A 19321-nucleotide genomic window follows, 5' to 3' on the forward strand; every position below is an offset into this window, starting at 1 on the left:
TGACGTTGTGTTTCACTCATTCAGCATACGAATTGAGAAATGACACGATAATGTTGTTGGATATTCCCACCACGGCTGTTTTCTAACCAAGATACTGATCAACCATCCCGCCTTTTCCTTTTTACTTTCTGTTTCTCCAAACAAACATTATCCATTTGGCTCACTCATCAGACGCCAAGCCACACCTGCTCACATTTTCCTCATATCCTCCAATTTGTGAATATAATTAAATGGTACTTGATTATTTTGCACTAATTTACTGTTTTGAGTGTATCTTTTTCAAACAAGTCTTTTGTACATCACAAATCACCATGTCACAGTCTTTAAAAGATCTGTGTAAGGACAGTGGTTTAATGCATCTAAAGTATATTCCACCTAAAGTACATTCCAGTTAAAAAAAATGTTAAATTTTTTTTAAAGATTTCTTTTTGGCATTTCATGCCTTTTATTTAGATAGGACAGTAGGTCGACAGGAAGCGAAGTCGAGGCCATCGGCGCCGACATTCCAGTTAAAATTACAACTATCTGTGCAAAATGTTTTAAAAATCATGATTTCGATACAATCATATTACTAAACATAATTGAATCAGCATCATGTGATCATACATACATGCATATTTCTTGTAAACACCCATACTGTCACACACTCATGCACAACTGCTAAGATTTTCATTCGAATTGGGACTTTCTTAAAAAAAAAAAAAAGTGAGACAATGCTGTAAAATTAGTCACAAACAAATGCCAGCAGTTACATTCCATTTTGGATGTAGAAAAATTACTGAATACATTTGTGAATAATACATCAGACTTACAGAAATGTTCTCAATTAAAACACTATAAATATGTTATTATAAACACTTTAAGCCCAATGTGACTTTTTTGAATGGTTTATCAGCTTTTAGGAATGATTTGTCCATGGTCGAATGGTCAGTTGCGATGGCCATCAGTGTATAATCATAGCCTTAGTACTGAGCATATTCAGACTGAAGGGACTGTGGAGAGAAAGAGAGAATTAAATTAATAAACTGATATGAAAGGATGTGTGCAAGCAAAGTATACTAAACTATGGAATACACTAAACCCGTTTTACAGACGAGGCTTAAGCCTAGTCCTAAAATGCATGTTTGAGCTGTTTTAACTAAAAGCAGTCTGCACTCATATATCTTAAAATACATTACTGCCAATGATTTGCATCAAGATGCACACCAGTAATGTATCTTCTATGGTACTACTTAAATATATAGTTCAGTCATGAAACTCTAGATGGCTCAGGCGAGGGGTTGTTAACGTAACTGATGATATTCAGAGAGTTAAACGACTTGGCACAAGCTGATTGGTTCATGCTGCATATGCAGCCAATGAGCTTACTGCCTTGCATTTATATGGGTGTCTAGCATTCACTTGAGATTCCTGCAGCGCGCTTTCAGAGTTTCTATGAAACCCTCCACCTTCCCCAGCTCCACCTGTATAGATCTGCTACAGGTTATTTTATATGCTATTTGTGCAGCAGCAATATGTCTTAAATACTCACGGCACCGTATCGCCGTATGCATTGGCAGTAGCAAGTTCCTGTACTTGCTTGCAGCAGCAGCAATAATCTACAACTACAGCAATAACCAACAGCAGCAGCAATTCAGCAGCAGCGTAGCAGATCTGTTCCGCCAAGACCAAATACATTAACATTGTCATATCCACCACCATGCTAAAATCTTCCGAGAGTTGTCATGATTGAAATGTCCTAATTTAACTAAAGCCTAATCCTGGCTTAATCTATGCGCTGTCTGTGAAACCAGGCTTATGCATCATACATTTGCAAACTTAGAAAATGGTTACAGAGGAACACTGGGCATCAGACACTTAACAACTGAGGTTCACACACTAAAATACTTTCAGATCATTCCTTATCACTAGGAGACACATGACAAATGAAAATGTTTTATAATTGGGAACTTCAAACATATTTGTTATTCTTGGACTGGATGGAATACAATACGGAACTACATTCTATTGTGAATGGGCGAACGTTAGTTAGAGAAAGCTAGAGATTACTGTTTATACAATTTTAAACATGGATATTTTTCTTACAAAAACACATCAATTTGCAACAGGAGGCCTTTATTCACCCTCTAACTGACCCAATGAAAAAACAAATGTTGTGTAAATGTACTCTAAAAAATGAAAATACTGTCATAACTTGAGGTGCGGTCACATTAACGAAATTGAGGCAAACTTTTGCTGGCAAAAAGTGCTGTCAATCTGTCAATAGTGTAGCAGATGAAGCACAGCTCACACAGAAGTCACTTTCAAACGAAGCATCTTTTTGTCGGTCAATGCCATGAATTCACATGAAAATCTGCCCTCGCAAAAAATACACAATCACCTCGATTCCTATTGAAACGACTTGAATGATCAAAATTCGCAGAATAACTGTAAATTACCACACCTTTACTCAGTTTTACATCTTATGTGAGGACCACCCCAAAATTTGTTATTATTTGCTATAAATTTGTGCTTCTGATACAGCTCAGATTTTATTTGTATTTACATCAACTTTTTGTTCCAAGGAAGAAAACACAATCATGTTTGGAATGATATAGCGGTAGCGGTACATGAGCTGTTCTTTTTAAATTATGAAAAACCACTGATTATAAAAATCTCACATAAAGATCACAATTATACTATAGCACAGAAACAGTAAGTGAGGCCAGAAAAAAACTGGAGGAAAAACACAAAGTGAAGGAAAGTTAGTAAAACAGCAGAAATAGTGAGTGAAAATCAAGCGCCACACAGACGACAAAGGCAGCCAGATGGTCACTCACTGGAATGGATCTGCTGAGGTAGTGCCCTGGAAACCTGCTTAGTCCACCTCGCAACGGACCTCTACGGGGGTTCGGCGGACCGCTGGAGAACAGACTATAGCCGGTTCTGTTCATAGGCCTGACTGTGCGATTAGCGCTAACCGTATTAGCGCCAGTAAGGCTGTTGAGGTTGGTGTTGGCCTCTTGATTGAAGTTTAAATGTGAGGGAGGAAGTCGGGGCTCAGTAGAGGTGTACCCAAAGCTGAAGCCAGATGTGGTTAGAGCAGGAGATGGGGAGGGTGCGAAGGAGGAAGGAGGTGTGCTGTTGTCATCGTCATTGAAGTTGTTGTCATCGTAAAGGTTGCTGAGGGAATGGGCTAAACGGGGACTGAAGCTGTGTGGGCCGCATAAAGCGGGGTTAGCAATGTCTGGGTGTGTAAATAGGATCTGGGATTAAAACAAATCACTCAGACAGTGTAACATTAATGTACCTTTTTAGATTGCCGGCAGAGGAGGAAGGGCTTCTTGTTAGTCTCCGTGGTGCAGTGGAAGAGGAGATGAAGAGAGGAGCTTTGGAAGACTTGGGAGGGGAAATGATGCTTGGAGCTGGGTTTATCCCACTGCCAAAAAAAAAAAGACAAATAGCAGAGCAAGTTTATTAAAAGATTATAATTTATTTACACTTGTCCTCCAGAATGTCCTCATGGATGGAAGCTTTTTTGTTTCTTTTCAGTGCGGTTTCTTCAATATGAGTAATGATGTTCAAAACTGCAATGCTTTTGTGTAATAACATTGCACTTGGTACAGGTCACTGCCACTGTTGTGCAAAACTTAGTCCCTCTTAGACCCCAAAGTGATTTTATTGACTGAAAGAATTGTTCATGGGTACTTTATTTGGTACTTGACTACAAATACAATGGAGGGCTGCTGATACTACAAACACTGAACCAAACTATTAAAATGTTGAGCAGCAAGCTCATTGGCTACAAATGCAAAGAATGCCAATAGTGATTGGTGTAATTGCTAGCAGATTGCCGGCAGCCATATCACCCTGTAGCCCAAGACTGGTCACCCACTGAAGCTAAGCAGGATTGAGCCTGGTTTGTACCTGGATGGGAGACCTCCTGGGAAATCTAGGTTGCTGCTGGAAGAGGTGCTAGTGAGGCCAGCAGGGGGTGCTCACCCTGTGGTCTGTGTGGGTCCTAGCACCCCCGGATAGTGATTGGGGCACTATACTGTCAACAAGCACCATCCTTTGGATGAGATGTTAAACTGAGGTCCTGACTCTCTGTGGTCATTAAAAATCCCAGGATGTCTTTGGTCTAATCATCCCCATATCTACTGATTGGCTTCATCACTGTCTCCTCTCCACCAATTAGCTGGTGTATGGTGGGCGTTCTGGCACACTATGGCTGCCGTCGCAACATCCAAGTGGATGCTGCACACTGATAGTGGATGAGGAGATCAGATAATCAGAAAGGAAAGATATCATGATGATGCTTTAGGTTCCTGAGCAGGTTATCTTTGGGTTCTAAGTGGGACTGGATTTCAATGGCGAGTGATTCTCAATGCTGTAACTGATGCTTAATCATGTTCTTGCTTCCCTATCATCCAGCCCGTGACCCAGAAATGTGTATGCACAATTTCAGAAATGAGAAGCACCATGAATCATGCATGACGTCACAATGAACTGAGAGTACCACTGGTCCACTGGAGCAATGACCTCCAGGTCAAAATCTATATAAAGCTCAAAATAATGGTAAATCTAAAATGGTAGATTTACTGTCAATAAATTGGTAAATCTACTGTCAATATTAACTTGACAGTAACTCGGTTTGACTTCATGATTCTTCCCTCTATGTATACCTGGGGTAGAGATGTAATAGTATGAAAATATCTTATCACGATTATAGTGACCAAAATTATCATGGTTATCAGTATTATCACGGTATTGTTAAAATGTGCTGGAAATGTTTAAGAAGTACTGACACATAAATCATTTACCAAGTTTTGTATTTAAAATCAACAAACAATAAATAAAATTACTTTTATAGTATTTATTTATCCTATAACTTTTCATATCATATAACTATTTCTTCCTACAAATTTGTCACATCTTACATCATCTTCAAACCAAGTATAAGAAAATTAAACGCATGGATTTTTGGTGTTTTTTGAAAACATATTAATTCCCTGCCAAAGGTAGCAAATAGAAAGCAAAACATTATCAAGGCAATGCTTTTGTATATTGACCCAAAACGTTTTGTTTAAAGGTACAATATGTAATTTTTTTCGCTAGAGGTCGCATTTTCAAAACAATAACAGAGGCGAAGCTCGATGACGCAATGACGGAGCATGGAATGGGAGATGTCGTTTTCACAAATAATTATAATACAGGAAAATTCTGGAAATTCTTAGTGTAACTTAATTTATATCTATTTAAATCACCTGTACATGACTATTATTTGCACAATAAATAATATATATTTGCTTACCTGTCTATTAAAACACACGCGAGAGCGGAGTCTCTGTCCAGTCCGAGGTTTTTGCGAAGCTCTCTCCATTTTGGAAACGCCACGCCGATATTTATTCTAGTTTTATTTCTGTGTTTGTCCCAATGCCCTCTTGCCTCAGTTGGTGTACGTCTACGTTTTTTTGGATTTTCCGGACTTTCTAAAGTGTAATCGTGATCCATGATGATGTATTAATAATTGCTGTTAATAGTGTTCATCGTCTGTTTGATTACGTCTTTAATTGATTTTTCCGTACATTTCTGCCATATGTACATTAACTGACAGTCAACACTGATAAGCTACCACTAAATATTGTAGAAACTTAATTTGCTGTAAAGTTGCTTTGCAACGATTTGTATCGTGAAAAGCTCTGTACAAATAAACTTGAATTGAATTGAATTGAATGATGTAAATGCACAACAGTGGCGCGCTGCATGCGGTATAACTAACATTTCCGCATTTCTCCACGTGTGTTGCCGTAGTATTCATAAGCGGAAACCGAGGATAGCGCGGATATTGCGTCATTGATAGGCGACAATGACCAGGGACAAGTCATTATTTAAAACTGGAATTTCTCTGGATTTACAAATCCTTGGGAACTTTTGAGATAACGTAAGTACACAACTGCATGAAATATATAACACTATGCAAGTGGTTTTTGGATATTTTATTACAAAAATCTTACATATTGTACCTTTAACTGCCACAATATTTTGATCTAATGTCACGACTGAGACTGTTGAGACCATATTAATGATAATTATATCCTTTATTTAATATAACTGAAGGTCTACCTAAGCACTGTGGCAGTAGGTCTGGGGTGGCGTTGGCCCTTTAGAGCTAGTAGTTTGTCTCCTTGAGTTGGAATCATGTCCTCTTCTCTGAACTCATTCTGTAGTGTAACAAAACAGTTTCAATAACAGTGTTACTGTATTGTGCACTCAGATATGATTGGTAGATTCAGTTCCTCAGACGTCTCACCTCATCCACACTTGGTGGCTTCAGAATGGTGCTGTCGATGGACATGTCGTCCATGCTGGATATGAGATGGGCCATGTTTCTCTCCTGTTGTCGGCTTTGCCTCAGCTGCTGTTGCTTCTGCTTGGACCGATGGAGATCACCTTGCACCCACATACTGTGCTGCTTCCTTAAGAGAAAGAAAGCGCTTCTAAACAGACCTCTAGACCATTTTATGTCCTTATGTGCCTCAATCTGTCTGTAGAATTTTTGGACTTACTGTTCGAGAAAGTGCTGCTGTGGTCCAATGACGGAGCCCGGTCTGCAGATTCGTGTCCAGGCAATGGCCTCAGGTGCTGTGAAGCGATAATGCTTCATCAGGTAGCAGCCTATCAGAGTGCCTGTCCTGCCAAGGCCAGCTGTGAAAAGAAAGTGGGAAAATAATAATTAAAAATCAAAATATTATATTTAAAAAAAATTATTTTAATCAGAAAATGCTCCCCCATGGAAATACATGCACGCAATTAAACTATTTTGTTCAAAGTATTTTGGCATTAATTCATCTGTCACAGCCAGATAAATAAGACAGATCCAACATGGACGGGTTGCGTGACTTACCGTCATCGTCGAAATCTAAGAACAAAACTTGTAACTTACCAAGTAAAATAAATAAGGATGCACTGATTTTAAAATTCTGGTCAGCACCGATAATCAATGATTGTTGTCATATTATGGCTGTTAATCGACCATATTTATACTATTTTGTTGAAAATTAAATTGAAACAAAATAAACTACTAAAAACTAAAATCAAGCACTTTAAACGTAAAAATTAATTCAGCCATCACCTTACATTGTGTATCGATGTAATATTAATAGTGTTTTTAAAGATGTACTTTGAGTGGTAGGAGATGGGTAAAATGTAAAAACTTTAAAATCATGATCAAATAAAAATGCAATATAGACTGATACCAATCAACTAAAAATGCCAAAAATCAGCCGATGACCAGTATATTACAGATATAAGATAAATTCATTAATTTTAATTGCTGAATTTTTGCTGATTAAATCCATTAATCTAAATCAGAATTAGATAAGCTTTACATGAGGGCAAAAAAGGTTTTAAGTTGGTAACGCAAATTTGTCACACTGACCAGCAGAAATCTGCTTGGTTTGAAAGTGACATCAAATGCATCAAATTTGACACAGACTGCATTAAATACAGGTTCACTAGCAACATAAAGTCTGGGTCCTGCATTACACTTTCACAAAAATTGCAAGCTCATACAAAGTCTCCTTTCCACTTTTTATTTATGCAATAGTGCACCTTACTCCAGATGCAAAAAAAAAAAAAGATGCAGTTTCTTCATAAATCTAGAAAGTGTCTCACCCTTGCAGTGGACAGCTACGGCACCCTTGGCGCTCTCACAGATGTGCAGGAAGCGTCTTGTGAGGAGATCACTAGGTGTGGTGCCGTCTACAAAGAACAAGTCGTGATGTTCAAACCCGGCATCTGTGAAGCGCCGACCTTCATAAATCTTCTTGTTCAGTCGCACAACATCTGTGACATTGTGCTGGCGGAAGTAGGAGAAGTACACTTCTGGAGCGTGGAGAGGATAACCTGAAAGAGCCAAAACAGTCATCAGTTCAGAAGTGAAGAACAGTTACCAAAACATCGATCCAATAACCACTAGAATCTAGTATTTGTTGGGGCAGAAGCTTTTAGCTCTGAATCTAACGTGCCAGCTTACCGTTCTCTATTTTGCTCTTGGGATGAGGTCCAATGAAGGCCAACAGTTTTCCTGGCACAATCCAGTTAAAATCACCATTTTCTACACGCTTGTAATGCAAAAGGTGAGAAGACATGCTAAAACATCTGAATTCATCAAAAACATTCATGTTAACAACTAATGAAAAGAAGTTACATGTGTTGAGTTTTGTAGATGCTTTATTGCTTTTAAGAATTTACAATAGGACAGCATCCTTTTTCCTAGCGAACGTCCTGCGTTTTAAATTATGGGAAGCACTTCCGGTTTGGGGAAGCTCCACTCAAAAGACTAAAACAAATCATTTCAAATCATAAGGCTGCACTACAAACAATCCTTATCCATCAGTTTGACTGAATAAACAACATTTTCCTTCATGTTCTATTTTAAGACAGCAGGAGAATAAGATAACAATTGGTATTTTAGTGTGGCATGGTATAACTCCAATATCTATGGCAAGAGCTCTTTTCAGTCCGCTGCTTTGTTTTCCTCCTAAATATTTTCTGTTTTCCTAAATTGTAACAATATATAAAAAGACAACAATTACTACACATTTGTGGTCTGCTCTCCTGATTTAATTTGGGATATGTTCAATGGGTAATTCACTGAATGCATTAAGAATCTGTTTTTCTCTTGCCACATTCTCACATCTCTTTCCAACTTTGTTTTCACACGGATGCTTTAAAATGTAATTGTCTCCCCTTTTAATTTCTAATCCCTATTAGCAGTGTTTACTGGAATGTTTCTATTTGTTATCTGTCAAAATGACAAAAATCACACTGATATATTATCACTCGTGAGAATGAGTATGAGAATATTATCAGTATCAATATTAATATATAAAAAGGTGATACCTCATAATGTTCATATTCTTCAACATCAAAATTCTCAAAGTCAAAGAACCCGTGCTGCAAGGCCTGAAGAGAAAATTTATTAATAATAATTAATTATAAGATTTGGCATTTCATTAAATAAAAAAAAAATATGAATTTGGGTCTTTTACTAACTTTACCAACATAACAGAAATGTAAATGGTTCTAAGGAAGCATCTTCAAAAGAGACTATTATGCATGAATTAATTTTAGATAAATCCTTGATGCTTAAAAGGACAAACTTCCAAGGTTTTCTTCAACCCCACATACTCAAATCATGTTTCAATTACAGTCAATTACAGCCATCCAAGTTGCATATTTCTCTGTTCTTCAAGTGCATATCATTCCTGAAACTCTCCACCCACACAAACTATTTTCTTTGTATTGTGCTTCCTGTTACTCAGTTATCACATTGTGTTAATGTCCTTTGTGTAATCTGTCTGATAGTGCCTGTGCCAGTTCTTTCTCCCGTGTCAGATTGAAAAGACAGATAATTGGACTAAAAGCTTATGATCTGGGGATAAAGTGCATTACATGTCTACACTGTCCAGCAGTGGCGTAGCAAGTCAGCCCTGGGCCCATATGCAAAAAATGTTGTCACCCCCCCAAAGCGTTATGGACTTCAACTCGGTTAACTTAACTTGGTCCCTGTTGTTGATTTTTCTGAAGTAAATAATGTTACGTGAATCATGAGCTGTTTTACGGTATAGGCTAAATGTTTGGAAATGACATTTCAAGTTTAAAGTCCATTCATTATTTGTAGCACGCAAGCCACTCAATAATCGCAGCTTTGTGCTTTGTTACTACAAAGTCTCAGCCTTCTGTCAATTTCATGATAAAATACAAACAATAAATGTGTTTTTACGCTCTTTAATATGTAGTGAGATAATTCGCCTCCATTCAAGCGGCATATGAATCAATGATATTTTCCTCTTTAATATTTGCAGCACGAAATAAAAATGAATATCTGAATGCATGCTTGAAAAAAAATCTGAAGAATTTAATACAAACGAATGTCTCATGAAATCGATCAATCAGAGTTTTAAAAAAAGTCAACAAGTCTACATTTTATTGCTGTTTTTTATGTTAAATGTGAAGAATGACGGATGCTACAGACTTTTTTTTTCGGCGTAGTAGCCTATAGGTGGAATTTTCACATTAACTTCACGCAATATAACATGATTTTATTATCTTAATTTTGACTTTATTCTTAAAATATTATGACGTTAATCTTATTTATTTAGTTATTTTTCACCGTGGCACTAAAATGCTGCCATAGGCTATTTGTAGCTACTGAATGCAAACACAATTTTGGCACAGCGGCCCAAAAAACAAACAAACAAAATAAATAAAAAACAAACAAAAAAGTAAAAAATAGTGAGGGGATATTTTAATTATTTGCTAATAAACTAGTGTTTTCTGAGTCAGTCGCAAAGATGAATTTGACGAACCTGACTCGCCATCTCCTCATTGGACGTGCCTTTAGAGAGAAATGCATCTTTACGGATTACATAATGAAAGAGTTTTTGTTTTTTGATTTGAATTATTTCGTTTTAAAATAGTAATTTAAAGCATTATATAGATATATTTATCATGTCGGTAAGGCAAGTATTCGCTGAGTTTCAGTTCATCATTGAGAGGCGCTCCTGCTCAAGACAGAGATGACAGAAAGTGCATCAGAAAGCGTTTGTTTTCCTTATTTTACAAAAGCACAAGGTTTTGTTGATATTGTGAGTGCACCCAAATAAAAGTAGACTTTGCAGTTCCGAATTAGGTATACTATTACCTTTATGTGCAAAAATTACGGCATATTTTTAAGCTTCCACTGTTATTAAAAAAATGCAAGTTATCGCACTGGCGCCTCCCATGTCCTGCAAAGCGCGATTCAGCTTCCACTCTCCGCACAAATGATTGGATATGCGCCTAACAGCACATATTTTTCTAGGTTAAATGTTTAACTTAATACTGTGAAATGCACAAAGTCTTTTATGTCTATAGATTTTATTTTAGGCAAGTCGTCGTGTTGATTTGAGAAGGCTAAATTGATCAAACATATGCTCAACTCACTGTCTGACGCTGGCTGCTTGGCCGCTCCTTTAAAAAACAAAAACCTGAATTTAACAAACATAAAATGTTCCAAACATATTTCTAAATTAACTTAATAAAGAAACAAAAAGAAATATAACCACTTTGCCATTAAAAACCGAAACGAAACTATTTGAATGGCAGCAACAGCAGCTGTGTAATGGGGAAGAGAGAGAGAGAAAAAAGACACGGGCTCCAGTCGGACTCGAATTCTGATAAGCTGTCGGACAAGGGAAATTCAGGGAAATTGCAGGGAAATTAATTTCCTCGTTTCAATTAAAAGTTCCCCTCAGCTCGGCGGGCCCCCAATCTGCCCGGGCCCATATGCACCTGCATACCCTGCATACCCAGACGCTACGCCACTGCTGTCCAGCCTTGATCCAAAAAAAGTTTAAGAGTTTCACAAACTTTAACCTTCCTAAATATTAATAGTTAAAACGGATTGTGCTTTTATAACAAACGCTTCCCTTCAATACACGTACCTTGCGGATTCCTTGTAAACAGTCTAATATGGTTAAATCATATGTGCAGTTCCCAAAAGCAGCATCTCTATATGGTAAGAAAAAAGAAAATAGAAGATAAAGAATGTTCATTGCAAAAAAAAAAAAAAGATTTTTTGTGAATGTATGATTAAATATTTGTGTGTGTTTGTGTGTGTGTGTGTGTGTGTGTGTGTGTGTGTGTGCGTGCGCATGCGTGCAGTGCTTCCTCAAAATTACCCACACTACCATTCTAAAGTTTGGTGTCAGTAAGGTCATTTTTTTATACAACAGTTATTTCTGGTCCTCGAATCTGATTGGCTGAGAGCCTTTTCCAGCAGTGCAATATTCTAGTGATAACAGAACTCCAACAGTTTCAACGTTTGTATCACTCTGCTTGCAGCATTTCTCACATTTCACAATATTAGTGAACTTATTTGTTTACTGTAATTCCGATCAAATAAATACAGCCTTGATGAGGTATTATCAATGTTGAAAACCGTTTTTGCTGTGTAATATATATGTGGAGTCCATGTAACTCTTCCAGGATTCTTTGATGAACAGAAAGTTCAAATGAACAACATTTTGAAGTAGATTTTTTTAATTCTTTACTGTCACTTTTGATTAGTTTAATGCATCCATTTAGAATAAAGGTTTTAATTTCTCTCAAATTATTATTATTATTTACTGACACAAATTTTTGAACAGTAGTGATACAGTAATATACAAAGCTATAGTAATGAGGTATGAGTAGCATGATGACACGTGATCAGATCAGATTGTGATGCTTGTGTCAGATCGTGTGAGCAGCTTCTCACCTGAAGGGCAGGTATGACACATTGGTTCCAGAGATCAGGGCCCGGTACACCTCCTCTGGAGTTCTTTTTAAGTAGATTACCTGCACACAGAAGCGAGACGTCATGACTAGAAATTTCTCCGGGAGGCTCTAAAACGAGGTCAGCTGGGTCTACATAGCTCTTGTTTTTCACTGTTCATAATCAGTTTGTTCTTATTGTCTGGGGTCTCTCAAACCCTAAAACGTGATGGTTAAAATCCACAAAATGATCATCTTCTAAGGTCATAGAAACAGAGCTGGACTCACCGCATAAGCGCCGATGAGGAAGGCCGCATTGGCTCTCTTTCGTTGGTCGTAACTGGTGTAATGGATGATGCGCTTTCTGGACAGAGTGAAAGACTGCAGACATACACAAGTTACACAACACACATTCATTTTCAGAGCTGTGCTGGTTAAAGGGATATTTCATCAAGAAATGAAAACACTTGTTCTAGACCTGTATAACTTTTCTATGAAACACTAAAGGAGAATGCTGCTTTTCATCCAATAATGTGTAAAGTTTGAACATACACATATTTAAATTGAATAAATGAAAAACAGATTTAATTCTGTCCCTCACAGAAAATATGGTATTATTTGAGAACTCTATACCACTCTGTTTAAGAAAGCAAAAGAATATAGTGCATGATCCATATGGACTGTTTCATGGTGTCTTTATGTAAGTTTCTGTCACTTTCTATCACTTTCTCTGTACGGAAATGTGTAGACATTCTGTCTGTAGAGTGCTGCAGGGATTACTTATTTTTGTAAGCCAAAACAGCTTCAATCGTCCTGAAGTCAAAGGGTTTTTTTAATTGCTTTTTGGTCATTTATTTTAAAGTTTGAAAGGAACATGTTCAGATTGCCCAACCAATCAGCTTCAATCATCCTGAAGTCAATGGGTTTTTTGACTGCATGGGTTAGTTTATTTTAACCAAATTTGGAAGGAACATGCTCAGATTGTCCAACCGATATATAGCTGTTTTTCACCTCCATTCAACGACTGTTTTCCAGCATCCCTCCGCTACCCCAACTGGCTCCTATACCCAGCCAAGGAAGTCTGGGGGAGTACTTTGGGTTTGGGTCATATCTCAGCTTAACCCTTCCCTAAATATGCCTATTCTTTACCCCGCCTGATTTACAGTATGCACATGTGAACTCGTGAAATGCCTGAAATGAAGTCTGTGGTTAATTCAAGTTCAAGATATTTTCATGTTTTATTACAAAAAATAACTCAAAAAAAAAAAAAAAACTTTTACCATTTCTTGTCTCTTCTAACTCAAACTTTTTAAATAAATGCATTTTAAAATAAAGTCTGAAAGAGTTGTTGAAGCTTAATGGTGGTGAAATTAAAGTAATGCAATGTGGGGTTTGTTTATAGTCTACATTTAGCTTCAAAAAAAATAACTCAAAAAAAAAAAAAAACTTTTACCATTTCTTGTCTCTTCTAACTCAAACTTTTTAAATAAATGCATTTTAAAATAAAGTCTGAAAGAGTTGTTGAAGCTTAATGGTGGTGAAATTAAAGTAATGCAATGTGGGGTTTGTTTATAGTCTACATTTAGCTTCAAAATGCATAAAAGTTTGCAAAGATTATCATGATTACATGAACAGAACATGTAAGCATCAAAACTATATTTAGTTTATTTTCTGCAATAATCCAAAAGCTAATGGAAAAATACTGTTGGGTTTTTGTGGTGGGAACCAAGTTAATGCTAACTTTGATGTTGGCCTACAAAAATATGTCAGATATATCAAAATCAGGTTTGCAACGACATGAGAATGAGTAATTGATGACAGAATTGTAATGTTTTGGTTAACTGTTCCTTTAATACCTTTTATTACATTTAATTAGATTTAAGCCAATTTGGAGTTTTGTTGTTATTTATTTCATAAAAATGGTTAATTATTCATACAAAGAATCAGGGCCAATTACACTACATAGAATGGCCCCAAAAAGTATTTAGACATTTACACCAGACTTTAAAATGTATGAATGCAACTGCATCAGGAAACTCAATACCAAACCCAGTGTTATCTATTTTAAAGAAAGATTAACAAAAAGAAATTAGGTTTAAAACTATCAAACAATGTTATATTGCTCAGAATGAAAGCAAAGGGTATCAGACTTTTAGCAGATCATGGATCCTCTGCTGATTTCATAAACTAAAAATCACCAAACTGCTAATTGGTTAAAACTTAAACAAGACAAGTTATTTTAGTTCTGAGAAAAGCTCTATAGAGCTCTATAGGTATACCATAATTTGTACCATTACTATAACTCAATAAACTTGTAATAAAAAACTTTTATGTGACGTTTTATGTGCGGCTTACACTGGAAGACAAGAATTGTAGAAAAACCTAGCACCTGAAACTTGTCCAAGAACAAAATTACCAGCAGCTTTTCTGTTCAATTTATGGACATTTCCTTAAATTTTCCACAACACAAAGCAATACATAATTCGAAAAAGTATACAGAAAACAGTACACTGGACCTTTCACAGACTTTTCTTAGATAGATATTCACATACCTTTTCAGCTCACTTCATATTATAAAGACACACATATACACTGCAGAGAAACACCTTGAACATGAGCCATACCCCTTTATCTGTCAGCTCCAGACACAGACAGTCATTGAAGTTCAATCATTCATGCCAGAAACTTCTGTCCCGGCATTATACAGACGTGTATAGAGCGCTCTCTACTGCTCACTGCATGAACTCTGTGTGCCTCATTAAACAGTCTAGCAAACAAATCTCTATACATGAGCAGTGTTGGGGAAAGTTACTTTTAAAAGTAATGCATTACAATATTACGTTACTTCATAAAAAAAGTAACTAATTACGTTACTTAGTTACTTTTTATGGAAAGTAATGCGTTACGTTACTTCCTCGTGCGTCACTTCTGAGCGGCGCATGCGCAACGCTGACCTCATACGTAATTCCCCCGGAACTGCTTCCGTTTACAACAGTGAGCGCAAGCTAGATTCAAGTGATTATTACGTTTTGAATATGGATATTTTTCTTACAAAAACGCATCGATTCGCTACAGGAGGCCTTTGTTCACCCCCCGGAGCCGCGTGAGACACTTTTTTTTTGTGGAAGGGTGCTTTTTATTTCACGTCTTTTGAACCGAAGCACTGCAACACCCGCTGAGTACAACGATAGAGCTTGAAAGATCAAAGACAATTTTTAATATAACTCCGACTGGATTCGTCTGAAAGAAGAAAGTCATATACACCTAGGATGCTTCGGGGGTGAGTGAAACGCAGCCTAATTTTCATTATTGACTGAACTAACCCTTTAAGGGTCATTTTCATTCACTTTGTAATGCTGGGCCCGGATTTAACCTACCTATATTTGCAAAGGATTTTCCAGGAAAGGTATTTTCAAATATCTGTTATCTAAGATTCATATATTCTTATATATTCATATGTATATCAAAGCGCTTCACCATGGGATTTTGCCTTGACTTTTGGAAAACTAAAACTAAAACTAAAACTAAAAGTTTTGTTTTTAGGCAACCAACTTACTTTACTTACTAAAAAGTGATTACGAATCAATTCAAAGATAAAAATGAATATATTTGATCAGTAAGTTAGATGAACAATGCAAACATGGAGCCATTCGATTCAAAGAAGATGAATTTACCTTTAGTTTTTTGTTCAGTTTGCAGCAGTATCTGTACAGCATTGCCAGATTGAGGGGCCCAAAATCTGCATAAAAGCTTGTGACAGAAATGAACCATAAAATCACCACTTGTCATGAAGTATAACAATCAAATATGAGCTATAACAATCCAAAATGTAATAGTTAAGTGTGCCAAAACCTGAGGACTCACTTTTCATAAATAAATTCATCATCGGTGCAGAAGAAATGTGTGTTTGCTGTGCTTTTGGGTTTGCTTCTAAGAGTAGCAAAATACAGACGATCTGAAAGAAAATACAGCAGTATACAGATCGAGTCATAAAATAGCTAAATGATGGTAAATCACATCTAAATCTCTTATATCTGGAAACACAGTCTCTCTATTTTAGATAATTGGACTACATTCTGAAGATAAATATAATTAATTTCAGTTGTAACAACATTAACAAATTTATTACATTAACATCACAAAATGGCAAGCCACTTTAAACCATATACTGTATTTTATTCCATTGATATCTGAATGTACACGATCTGTTAAGATAGTTTTAATACATTCAAGAAATGTATTACAGAGTGCAACATATGCTAGGATATTGATGTAATAAGACATTTACACATGGATTAAGCAGATTAGAAAATAGGTTGCCTTTCAACCTTTATTTAATATAAACGAAACTATTTTTTAACTTATTCAACTTATTTAATATTACCTTTGATAAACTCAGATGCTCCGAGCAGCTCATTGTCATCTCCCATTTTATTCAATACTGAAACTTTAGGATGTTAAAATATTGCCACGCGTTTCGTTCCAAAGGGTTTTGTTATGTTCCTGAGGTTTGAAATTAAATGTATTTAAAAGTAAATCCGTTATTTACACAGAAGTAAACACAGTCTTGCTATAACCCACTTCTGTGTCCCATAAGCTCTCGTGTGTCGAATATAGACAGCAAATCCTCTAAATCTCTTCCGAACGCAAAGTGACTTAAAAACATGATCATTTCCAACAGCTGAATCTCACGGACGTTCGTGTCCTTCAGTTTTCCTTTATCTTTTGCAATTATAGTGTGCTAGAGTTTCTGTGCACGTTGTTCCATCGCTAAAAACTTCAGGGTAAAAGTTAAAGGGACATTGCCTAGTAACCACGTGCCACACCACCACACAAATGCGCGTTGCTAAGGAGGGGTTAAATTCGACCAATCAGATTTCGAGACGCAGTGCCTGCTATGATATTTTGGATTACCCTTACCAAAAAGTAGTATACTTCAAGTTTATTTTAGTAAGTATACTTAAGTAAAGTTCAAGTATATTTTTAAGTATACTTAATAGCACACTTGAATAAACTTCTTTTTCGTAAGGGTACTTGTGTTACACATCCAGCTACAGAAATGGACAGAAATAAACCATGTCATTTTTGCATCCAACGTTGCTGAAAAGTATTGCGCACATTACCCAGAAAATGTTTATTAGCCTACCTGTGAAATTATTTGTATTTTGCATAAGCGTTTGTGTCATAGATTGGTCAATAGATAGATTGATACTTCTGGTCTTTGTAAGCATATGCTTCATTGTTAAAGTTAACATTACAGCCTATTTTAAAGTGGGTCATAAACATTTATGTAGCATAAACTAGTGATTGGATTATTCATGATGCAGGATTATGTGTGGTGAATATTTGTTATGATGCAGTCAGTCAGACATTGCTATCACTTATCACTGCCATACTGTGAAATGAAGCATTTAAGGATTTTTTTTTATTGTTTAAATGACTGAGGTGTGTTTGGCATCAGCGGCCACACGTGCAGCTGACGTGCTTCAGCTCTAAAACTCTTAATATGATCAGGCTGGAGTCAGCTCACATACAGCTACAGCCTCAAAACACCGGCATCCCTCTGCTTGTGCATCAGAGCACATATCAGCTTCATTTACAGTTTTTCTCAGTCGTTTTGGTGCATTTCTCAGATCAGAAATTAAATTCTGAAAACTACCGGTACTTGTTCAACCTCCACATCATCTAGTCAATTGTGCACATCATAAAAGCAGTTTCTCATTCTTTTGAACAAGTTGCGATTGCTTTAGTACATTCATGCAATTGATTATGTACATTTATCTGCGGTCATGTTGCTCAAAATGTACTATATAGTTCTCTGTGCAAAAGTCTTACCCCCCAAAACATCTCGGCATTAGTTCATCGTATAAGTCATTAAATGCAAAATGGTTGATCTAGTTGTCATAAACTCTCAAGCATATTTTCTACACATTTCTATTAGACTTTGTGTAAGTTTGCCATGAATTGAGCAGGTGAATGTTGACTTTCACTAATGAAGAGAATGTAGATCAGCTAAAGATAAACCAGTTCTCAGAAATAGCTCAAAGGTGCATCTCATGAACCTTCAATTGGAAAGCATATATAGACAGAGGACAACACAAGAGTTACGAATTCCCGTTAGCCCGGTAAATCAACAGTAGCTCTGTGGCCGATGACATTTCAACCACGCCTTCTGCTTTTGGTCAGGCTGAAGCCAGCCTCATCCACATACATGAAGTTGTGAGATGGTTCACTTGACTCCAGTCCACATTGCATTGCAAGGGAAGATATTCGTTGTCATGTAGATGAGAATTGGCACGTCAGGAGGTGCAGTGCAATTCCTCATACAGGGCTGCATGCAAAAGCAAGAAGTGTTTCCTGTGTTTGCCTTTCTAATTTTGTATTTTCGCCTTTGTGCCCATATTTCTTTTCTATATCACAATGACGTTGTAATGTTTTTTTGTTTGTTTTTGTCAGACCACTAGTATAGTGTAACTGTGAATCCTATCCAGTCTCTTTCAATCAATATCCCACATACAGTAATATGTAAATTTGAACTTTTGAAATGGATATATGGCATACATAAGAAGTACAACCTTCTGCATTTCAATACAGTAACTGTCATCCAAACTGCTGCCATAGTTTACATCAGGTAATACTAACAGAGTGCACTGTTATATTGACAACATGACTAAGCATTTTGACTATCTTGTTTGTGAACAATGAGACAAGGGCTTTTCATTCTGATGGCAGATTTAAAGATTTTGAGTAAGTTACAGGCTTTTGCAGGTAATCCATTGTGTGGTGCTGTTTGTATGAATTGTTTGAGAAATGCATACTTCTTTGCAAATATTAAGGATGAGTCGAGAAATGCACCAAAGCGACTGAGAAAAACTGTATCATGCAGACCGACATGTACAAACATACAGCGTGTCCAGTACTTATGATTTAAAGTAGATTGATACAGACTGCCAAATGGAGTATAGATAGATAGATAGATAGATGGATGGATGGATGGATGGATGGATGGATGGATGGATGATTCGGATGATGATAGATA

The 19321-nt window shown here is 36.6% G+C and overlaps 1 protein-coding gene across 2 annotated transcripts; it reads right to left on the reverse strand.

Moving 5' to 3' along the window:
- Window positions 1-489: 489 nt before the first annotated feature.
- Window positions 490-17083, reverse strand: LOC107681715 (dual specificity protein phosphatase CDC14A-like). 2 transcript variants are annotated; one of them, XM_016478032.1, is made up of 16 exons: window positions 16864-17083; window positions 16667-16785; window positions 16147-16237; window positions 15957-16032; window positions 12571-12663; window positions 12287-12366; window positions 11472-11538; window positions 8887-8949; window positions 8018-8105; window positions 7657-7887; window positions 6549-6687; window positions 6293-6458; window positions 6106-6203; window positions 3290-3418; window positions 2820-3192; window positions 490-992 (listed from the first exon to the last, which is right to left on the reverse strand). In XM_016478032.1, exons 2-16 carry the CDS (start codon window positions 16710-16712, stop codon window positions 963-965), a joined length of 1770 nt encoding a protein of 589 aa, XP_016333518.1. In that variant the 5' UTR covers window positions 16713-16785; window positions 16864-17083; the 3' UTR covers window positions 490-962. The 2 variants fall into 2 exon arrangements, with proteins under 2 accessions (XP_016333518.1, XP_016333517.1); XM_016478031.1 differs by having other exon boundaries at window positions 16667-17083.
- Window positions 17084-19321: the final 2238 nt, after the last annotated feature.

The sequence above is a fragment of the Sinocyclocheilus anshuiensis genome, unplaced genomic scaffold, assembly GCF_001515605.1.
Source record: "Sinocyclocheilus anshuiensis isolate Anshui unplaced genomic scaffold, SAMN03320099.WGS_v1.1 scaffold436, whole genome shotgun sequence".
NCBI lineage: Eukaryota > Metazoa > Chordata > Actinopteri > Cypriniformes > Cyprinidae > Sinocyclocheilus > Sinocyclocheilus anshuiensis.